General features: G+C 44.3%; 1 protein-coding gene across 1 annotated transcript; it reads right to left on the minus strand.

The window, feature by feature from the left end:
* Positions 1-5,991: 5,991 nt before the first annotated feature.
* Positions 5,992-9,891, minus strand: NRARP (NOTCH regulated ankyrin repeat protein). The gene has a single exon (XM_029613150.1). It carries the CDS (start codon positions 8,776-8,778, stop codon positions 8,434-8,436), a length of 345 nt encoding a protein of 114 aa, XP_029469010.1. The 5' UTR covers positions 8,779-9,891; the 3' UTR covers positions 5,992-8,433.
* Positions 9,892-10,125: the final 234 nt, after the last annotated feature.

Below are 10,125 nucleotides of genomic sequence, written 5' to 3' on the forward strand. Positions count from 1 at the left end.
TTTCCTGGCCTGGTTGGCGGATCCAGCATCACGCCAGACTGCTGTTTCCCGGCATTTCTACAAAGACTTCAGTTCCACCGCGGGTCTCTCTCAGGCCACTGCTAGCTCGGTTCCTTAGCATGCACTGAGGGCATGGGACATGGGGGGGTCAGAGGACAAGCTTTGTTAACACACCAGAATCAGGTCTGTATGACTGCAGAATTCCTTGTGGCTCGACATGCACTGCAGCCAGAAGGCCAGATTATGATGGAGAATAATGACATTAAGGTCTCTATAGTCTGTCCGGTTTTACCTACCTGCTGCAGCTTGATCGCTGGCTTTCCTCTCCCTAAAGATTTTCTGTGCTTATACCAGGCCCTCTGGAATTCTAATACTATTTTACCGTTCAAAGGCTGATCCAAGTATCCACCAGCATCCCTTCTTGAAAAATTATTTCAAAGAAACAGAGAATATGTTGGCAGGTAAGCATCCCAAAGCCTATCCAGGCTGCCCAATTTACTTCCAATTTCAACAATCTTAGCCTCCATTGATCTGTGACCTTCTCCTCACTTCCTCACCGGTAAGGATGCTCTGGGGTAGATTTTATAAGAAGCGCGTGGACATACTTTTGTTCGCACAACCCTGCTCAAACAAGAGCACGCTGGATTTTAATAGATACGCGGAGTGCGCAAGGGGGTGAACATTTATGCACCTTGCGCGCGCCAAGCCCCGCGCTTGCTGCCCGCGGCCTCTGAGGGAATTTTTTTTTGTCCCCCCCCCCCCCCACCTTTCCCTCCCTTCCCCTACCTAACCCACCCCCCAGCCCTAACTAAATCGCCCCCTACCTTTATTTTAAAAGTTACGCCTGCCTGAGGCAGGCGTAACTCGCGCGCACCAGCCAGCTGCCGGCGCGCCATTCCCCGGCCCGGGAGCAGTTTCGGAGGCCTCGGCCAAGCCCCCAGGCCGGCCCCATGCCCCCGACACACCCCCGAATGCCACGCCGCCCCCAAGTAAAGCCCCGGGATTTACGCACGTCCCAGGGCTTTGGGTGCGCGCGCCGAGCCTATGCAACATAGGCTCGGCGCGCGCAGGGGGAGCTTGGGGCAGGTTTTCAGGGGGGTACGCGCGTATCTTATGCGCGTACCCCTTTGAAAATCTGCCCCTCTGTGTTGCTCCTAGGATTTTCTGAATTCTATTTCTGTTTTTACCTCCACTAGAAGGCCATTCCATGACCCACCACCCTCTCTTAACACTGCAGGCTATTTTTCTACCAGTAGTTACGAGAACTTAGTAGCAGCACATTTTTTTTTCCTCTGCATCAGCTCCTGGGAAATGATAGGAGAGGAGGGGAAGGGTTAAGCTCTTCTCTGCGCTAATCTCACCCAGTCCCCTCCTGATCCCTGCAGGCTGCTGCCTGGGAGGGGGAGCAGAGGGACTGGATGGAGCAGGAAAGCAGAAGGCTGTTCTTTTCAGGCACTGGCCAATAGATTTGGGTGGAACAGCCCTGAATGCCATAACTAGGAACAATACAGAACAGCACCAGAACCTGGTCATATTATTAACTATTCTGTAGCGCGCACGTAATTGCAAGTATGTCTTGGTTTCCTCTTTTTCCTCATTTTAAGCAACTTATATATTACTGTGGCAACATGTACCTAATTTTGTCATGACAATACAATTTCCTGAATCTAAATTTCAGCATAGCATCAGTAGCGGAGGGAGAGGTGAGAGAGAGAAGCGCCAGTGGTATCTCGCCCTCTCACTCGTTCAGCCTTCTTCCCCCACTGGTTCCCGTGCCATGAAGGAGTAGTGGTACCTCATTCCAGGTTTTGAGTGTGCAGCAGATGAAATGTAATGTTGACAAGCGCAAAGAGATGTACACATAATGCTGGGTTCCATGACAGGAGTCACCACCCAGGAAAAAGGACCTCGACGTCATCGTGGACAATATGCTAAAATGCTCAACTCGGGGTGCAGCAGCCTCCAAAAAAAAAAATCCAAATAGAATGTTAGGAAATAATTGGAAAGAAACAGAAAATAAAACTGGGATCATCATAGTGTCTCTGAATCGATATATGGTGCAACCGTAGTCAGGCCGATGCAATAAAACCAGGTGGAAAGACAGGTATTCGTATTGAGCTCCCGTTTTACTAACGCGTGCACCACCAGCCACCTCTCCTGGGCGCCCGACGCAATAATCAAACGAGCTGCCGCACTGAAAAGGTTGCGCTAGGGGCAATTGCACGCCCCTAGCACTCCAAAGCATCAGGTGCCCAGGAGGCGTGGCGGTGCGCAGGTTAGGGAAAACAGCGCCCAATACGAGCATCCATTTTATCCCGCTGCTTCAGAGCTTCATAAACTGGCTGATCCAACGTCACTTAAGAGAGGACACTGGCATATTTACACAAGGGCATGGCTAGCAGAAACATTAAACCAGTTCATGAGTTAAGGAAAAATAGTAAAATGGATGAATTCTTGTCAGTTTATTGCTGCAATAGGCCAAATCTGCAAAAGAAAGAAAGGCTTTATTTAAACAGGAACCCCAAAAAGCAGTACTGTTTTGGTTTTTAATTGAGCCCTGGATGCACGGTATGACTTAACGCCAGCTCCGGGGCTGGCATTAAATTTGCAGCATTACCAAGGGTGTGTGAGCTGAACAGGGATTTTCTGCATCGGGGCGGTAATAGCTACTGGCCTCATCTACGTAGCATTTACATGTGATGAGTAGCTATTAGCTACACCTGAGTTTGGACGCGCATTTTGAGGCACTAATCCCCAAATTGCATTGGGTGTTAGCCTCGTACATCCAAAATGGGCATCCAATTGCTTGTTAAGCTGTGTGCTAGGCTGAGCATGCTTTATTGCATCGGCACCTTTGAGAGTACTGCATGCAGTTCCAGTCACTACATCTCAAGAAAAAGACATAGCAGAACTAGAAAAGGTGCAGAGGAAGGCAACAAAACCAATAAAGGGAATGAAATGGCCCTTAGAATAAGAGTCACAGACTAGGGCTCTCCAGCTTGGAAAACAGCCGGCTGGGAGGGGACAGGATAGAGGTTTATAAAATCATGAGTGAGATGACATGGGTAAATAGGGAACAGTTATTTACTCTTTTAAATAGTATTACGACTAGAGGACACTCCATGAAACTAACTTACAGCAGTTTTTAAAACAAATTTGTTGAAAATACATTTTCTATCAATGCACAATTAAACTACAGAATTTGTTGCCAGAAATTGTGGTCAAGTGTAGTTGAGTTTTAAAAAAAATATAACTATTAACAATTATTAGGCAGATAGGCTGTGGTGTTTCCTACTAACTTCTCTGTAATCAGGATTGGATTTAGGCACAGGCAACCTAGGCAAGCACTTCCAGTGCCAAATCTTTCCAGGTGCCAGAGTGCTGCCACTGCCTTACCACTGATCCAGGCCTGTAGCTGTACCACTCTCCTCCATTTTGACATGCTCGGAGACCCTGCCTTGCTCATGGATTTCCATGAGCGGAAGGAGGGAAAGGGCGGAGTAGAGCTTCTGAGAGTGCACTGAAGTAACTTATTGAATTTGCTGCTGCTAGAAAGGAGGACAGTGGGCAACTCCAAGGAGAGGGTGAGGATCTGGACAAGGGACCCCCCCCCCCTATGCCCTTGCTTACACATGGACGCCCACCTAGTAAAGCTAACCCTTATATTGAGCAGAACTAGCCCCAGCACTATCACTGAGGTGCTCCACCCATGACCCCTCTTTCTTCAGGTTAAAATCTATTTATGATCATCGTCTATTGTCTACCAATCATCCAGTTTCTCACAAAGTCAGCCAGTGTAGGGCCCATCCCTATGCTGCTCAGTATATTTGCAGCTTATGTGGGACAGTATTAAAATTCAAGTATGCTACATCCAGCACTCATCCCCAATCTAATTCTTTGGTTACCCAATCCAAGAAATTGATAGATTTTGACAGGAACTCCTTCTGGTAAAAACCAGGTTGCCTCAGGCATCCTGCAACTTACCAGATTCAAGCTACTTCACTATCCTTTCATTCAGTAGTTACGCCATTAATTCACCCACCACTAGGGTCAGACTAACTGCCTGTAGTTACCAGCCTCCTCCTATTTACACTTGTATGGCCAGAAACAACATTTATTTACCCATCTTCAGTCTCCTGGAACCACGCCTATCAGAATTAAACAGATCTGTCACTGGAGCTGCCAGACCCTCTCTGTGATCCCCTAATTTCACCTGGTCCCATTACCTTATCCGTGTGAAATTTTGTGAATGGGCAGACTAGGCAGGCTGTGTGCTCCCTGTCTGCCATCAGATTCCATGAGTCTATGTGTTTTCTTTGCAGGTCCACCTCTATGATGATTACAGGCCCTTTCATTATGGCTTTGATTGCAAAGCATGCATGAACCTCTTTATACAGAATGAGGTGGAAAAAAATGAGAAAATGTCAGTTTTAAAAATCAGTCATCATGGCATATAAAAATATCCATTTAATAATGTTCTTCCATGGGTGAGAATCTACTAGGTAGGGATTCCGCCAAGATTAAGAATCAGTGCACATAATGGAGCTACGTCCCTTCAATTCTGGTTTTCCGCTGTACTTGATCTACTGGTTGGTACGCTGAAAGGTTAATTCTGTATCGGAATCTATTTATAACCAACCTAGCACCAGCTGCCTCAGAGTAAAACAATTTCATCTCATTTTTTCATCAGATGTTATATCAGTTTTTCAGTTCCATCAAATGTGACAAATTCTAATGAAATCACAAGGCAACATTTGGAAGAAGGGAAAGGACGTTTTGGGTTGTTTTTTTTTATAAAAAAAAAAGATCAAAGAAAAATTTATTCATAAATTTTTCATGCTGGGGTTACAAGTCTATACTGTACTTGACAGACTTTATCCAGTTACACATGATCAAAATAGTGACACATACAGCTTCAATATAAGCCTAAAAATTCTTAACATTAATTAACATAATTAAAAAGGTATCCGCATCTAGAGAAAAATGTACACAAAAACTCCTCTTTGGAGTCGTCTGTGCTTCAGCGTCAATGTCCGCTAATTTCACTGACATTCTCAATAAAACTCCTTCCCTCAAAAGTACAAAACACCCAAATTAAAAACAAAACAAAACAAAAATTATCTGCCAAAAAGTGACCAGCCATGCACAAAGAAAACCTCTCCCACTTGCCTCTCCTTTTGTGATCCCCATTTTGGCATGAGAGGTCAACAGCACTATACACCAAAAGTTGAGGAAACCCTCATTTAAATTTGAATACATCGCTATCCCTTTTAATTAAAATATATACATATATAATTTTTATTTATATATATATATATATATTTTTTTTAGGATATAATAGGGTATGGGGTTGCATAGAAAATTGAAACGAGAGGGACTTGGAGAGGGCAGCAGCTTCTCAGAATATTATTTTTTTTTAAAAGTGATGTAAAAATACATCAACTTAAAACAGTTTCAGGGCAAACTCCCCTTTCCCCTTGTAATATTGTCAGGCTGTGGTCATTCTGCCAAAGCTCTAAGGCATGGGGGCTGGAGGAACAATATTTCCAAAGGTTGCTTGGTAATTCAAAACAGAGATTCACAGTCTTTAAAGGCATTTTATAAAAATATAAATAGGGGTCCAATGTGTTGTTTTAACAACACTAGACAAAAAAATATTCCCTTTAAAATTGGGTTTAAAACCAAGATTTCTTTAAAAAAATAGAACTTGGCTTAAAAAAAAAATCACACTAGTTTTTAATAGTATGTCATAAATGTTATGACATTTAAATTGTGGTGAATCCATTAACAAAAAAAAAAAATAACTATGCAGCCAACTGGAAGCTATTATATTCGCTAGAAAAAAAATTGGTATGGTTCACCTCTTCCAACTTTTTAATACAAAAGTGGTAGCAGAAGGTTTGCACACCACCTCGGTGTTGCTCACAGCACACAGACACAGCCCAAAGGACAGTCTCTGCAACGGCTTCTACCTGGAACTTAATACAAAAATTATTTAAAGCGACTCAAGTGATCAAGGTCACTTTTTTTTTTTTTGTAATGAGACCTCTAGCTTGTAGTTGAATGTTTGCCCCATTACTTCCAGATCACATTTCCAAGGGCTCATGTACTAAAGGAAATTTTCCCATTTTGTGTCTACAAGAAAAAAAAAAAAATGTTTAATACATTTAATATGCAACACTGCACTGTGAACCTGGTCTCTCTCTTGTCTTCCTTCTGCACACACTAGGGAGGGCCACATGTACTAAAACATGCTCCCATCAACACAAAGTGGGAAAACCTTTTGGACAAAGCTCCTCACTCAAATGAAAATGCAAGCAAAAGGTGAGTTTTGTAAACCAAAGATCAAACTGGAAAGTCACAGGGCAGATCAATTCAATCAAGCAGTGAAGGTCACACTTTTTTCTCTGGTTACAAGTGCAGGCACTTTTAAGATACACCTGCATGCCGAACCATCAGATATAAAGCAGTATATTCAGTGCAACGAAAGTGACACTCAAGTTTTTTGTTTTTTTAAGGCTAGAAAATGCATATTTTTTCCACCATCATGACCATTCGCAATAGTTTTTTCAACAAATCTCAGCCTCACATACGCCACCCACAAATATATACATACATGATAAATATTTATAATGATAAACAAAAACAGATTACTATTTTGCTTTCAATTGTAATAATCTGGATAAGGGGAGAAAACGTGGGACAAGAAAGAAATGGCAGTGATTTTTTTTTTTTTTTTTTAGTGCAAAGAGGCACGTGTCAATTTATTTCTGCATTTTGATGGTGTTGTGCTATGGCAGTAAACAGCAGCATTGCAAATTGTATGTGCAGTCACTTCTCAAATGCAATTAAGATGCTTTCTTCTTTTAATTAAAAATAAAATCGGATGGAATTCTTGCTTCTGCATTTAGGAAGTGTGAAACCCCATATTCATACTATCGATCCAAAACTCAGTAGTTTTCAGGTAATCCTTGCAATTTTCTTTCTATCCAGCGAGGGGCACTCAAACTACGTTTGTGCAACAGCGAGTTCCCCAAACTCCCAACTTCTCTTTTACCACGTTATCACACAAATACAGGACTGGAAAAATCTTACCAGCATTTTTTTTTTTTACTTAACTTCTAAAGAAAAGAAAAAGAAAGAAAAAAAACCTCCCTTTTGTATTGTTAAGCTTGCCAAACTGTAATCTCAATTTAAAAGATTCGGTTTGCTGTGAGCGGATACGATCAGACATTAATTAAAAAAAAATTTCCTCTAAATAAACTGAGATCAGCAAATAAGTTCCAATATTTTAGCCATAAAAATAAAACTGTTAAAAATGGGAAAAGGCTGCAAAAGTAAACATTTTTAAAGTAGGAAGTTTAAAGAAAAAAACGCCCATTCTTTTCAGACAAGGGATGGGACAAAATAATAAGCAATAAATCGATATGGTCTGGAAAAGTTTGTTGTCTATAGGTGATGAAATGTTGAGCCAGAATACTTTGGAAGGGCTGACAATAAAAACCTCAATTCCGGTGGGGATAGGGGGAGGGGAAACACTACAAGATTAGGAAGTTTACAGCATCCGAGTAGTTTTCTCGATAAAACTGAATACTGTAGTGTACAGTCGAGGTAGATGACAAAAAAAAAAAAAAAACCCAAAACAGAAAGAAAAACAACGGAAGAGAGAGAAAAGACAAAAAATGTAAAAAGCCGTTACATGTATATTTTTCAGTAATCTTTGTGGGTCTCCAGATTTCTCTGCAAAAACCATGGAGACCAAGCAGCTTTGACATTTCAAAACATATATTTATATATATTTATATATATAATTTTTTTAAAATAAAAAAAATCTTCTACTTTTAAAAAGACACTAGATGCTTCTCAAGCCCACAAAAAGGTGCTGTAAATCTTAGTGTACCTTAAACATGAAAAGAGAATGGACAGCTACTGATAATTGGGTGAGTGGGGAGGGAGTGTTGGTAGAGGGCTATTCAGACCTGGAGATGTAGAACAGAAATATCTTTGCTATCTACTTCCACAATCAAGTTTCAAATATTACCTCAACATGCTGGTGAAATACTGGAAGCAATATCCATTTCCTTTAAAGATGTAATTACCCCTAGAATAGAATAATCTGGGGGGGGGGGGGGGGGAGAGGGTGGTAGTGACCATTTGCAAAGCTGCTCCTAGTCTAACCTGATAAAGAGTACAATAAAGGGGGACAGTATGGAAGATTTACATTTCCCACTCATTACCTCATGTAGGCTAAAAAAAAAAAAAAAAAAAAGCAGACCTGTCTTTTTAAATGTGCAATAACTCTCCCCCGCCCCATTTTCCTATTCATTAGAGGAGATTACTGCACCTAAAAATAATAATTAAAAAAAAGAAAAAAAATAATAATAATTACACACGCACACATCCAAACACCACGCTGAAGTGTATTTTAAGACATCATCGGCTGCTAGAGGAGTACTTGGCTTTTGTAATCAGGTACAAGACAATGTCTTGGTGGCCCCCGAAGGCGGCTATGTGCAGGGCGCTCCAGCCGTCCCGGTTCGCCAGCCTGATGTCCGCCCCAAATTTCACCAGCAGCTTGACCAGTTCCAGGTTGCCGTCGATCACGGACTGATGCAGGGCCGTCTGCCCCTCGGGGCCGAAGGAGTTCACGTTAAACTCACAGTTGGTCATGTTCTGCAGCAGGGACTGCAGCTCCTTGGTGTTGCCCTTCCTCACCGCCTCCTGAAATATCCTCTGAGTCTGGGGCGCTGAGCAGGTGGACAATTCGGTCTGGCTCATGGTTAAGGCCACCACAGGGAGGTGAGAGGTGGGGAGGGGAGCAGACGGTGGATGGCAACCAGTCAAGACGTTTCTCCCAAAAGCCGGGAGACGGGGGGGTAATTTGGATCGTATGTTTTAAGCCGCAGTTTAAAAAAAAAAAAAAAAGAAGAAGAAGAAGAAGCTACAATCCTCCAATTCGGGAGACCGTCCTTAGTCCCACAGCGGATTGCAACAGTTCACCCCAGTTTTGCAAAGGCTTCAGGGCAAGGAGAGTAGAGAGCAACCAAGGCGCGGGCGCTCCCTCTCCCACCTGGCTCCCCCTCACCCCGCTCTAGGTGGCTGTTATCTAGCGATCAGGAAGCAGGCACCGGCGACTCCCGGAAGCATGAGGGCAGGATCAGGGCGCTCGTACAGCCCGGGCGCTCCCCAACAAGTGCTTGGGTACATGGGAGGCAGTTACCAAAGCCCCCCTTCTCCCCGCAGTAGACAGATCCTCGGATCTCGGCGCTGGATTCAGGCAGGCGGAGAGGAACCAGCAGAACCGAACTCCGGGGCTTCCGACGATTCTCGCAAGTTCAGAGGAGGAGGGAGAGGGGCAAAGATCAGAGCCACCTCTCTGGAGAGCAGATAAGGCAAGCGTTTGTTGTTCCACCTTTCTTGGCTTTCCCCGATGGTCACGGGCGATCGGCTGCGTTACTCTCTGCGGAGTTGGGAAGGCGCGAGGTTTGGGAGGCGAAAGCAGGGTTGGTTTCGTTATGGGGGGGGGGGGGGGGGGTCGTTTTTCGTTGTGATTTTTGTAGGAAGCCCAATTTTGCTGGAAGAAATCGATGAGATCTGAGAATAAAAGGCGACACTTGCCCTTTGGCTTGCTGGGTGTGTGGGGAGGGGAAAGAGAAAATTGAATGCAACGTTCGGCGAAGAGCTCTCACGTCTCCCCCTCCCCGTTGGCCCTTCCAAGGTCCGGATTCCGCTCCGCACGAGCCCCCTTGCGAGTCTCTATCAGGGCCCCTTCCAAGGGCCAGATCCCGCTCTGCCCGAGCCCCCTTGCGAGTCTCCGTAGGGATCCCTCCAAGGGCCAGATCCCGCTCTGCCCCAGTCCCCCTGCCAGTGTCCGTCGGGACAGGAAACCTCCGCGCCGCTCTTTTTAGGCAGGTCTTTTATTTGCATAACAATAGCACGTCTATGACGTTGCATGGGAGGGGCTCGCGAGGCGGGGCCGGCGTGAGGGCTGGGAGAGTTGGGCTTGGAAGAAAGGCACTGATTGGACGCGACCCACGTGGGGGGGGGGGGGCAGGGCGGAGTGGGAGGCTAGGGTTTGTGTCGCTTGCTATGCTGCAGCCGGTATGATTTCGAACTGCGGTTTGT

Source organism: Rhinatrema bivittatum, chromosome 8 (genome assembly GCF_901001135.1).
Source record: "Rhinatrema bivittatum chromosome 8, aRhiBiv1.1, whole genome shotgun sequence".
Taxonomy (NCBI): domain Eukaryota; kingdom Metazoa; phylum Chordata; class Amphibia; order Gymnophiona; family Rhinatrematidae; genus Rhinatrema; species Rhinatrema bivittatum.

Coding starts and splice junctions, on each gene's coding strand:
- NRARP (XM_029613150.1), bottom strand. CDS start 8,778: ATGAGCCAGACCGAATTGTCCACCTGCTCAGCGCCCCAGACTCAGAGG.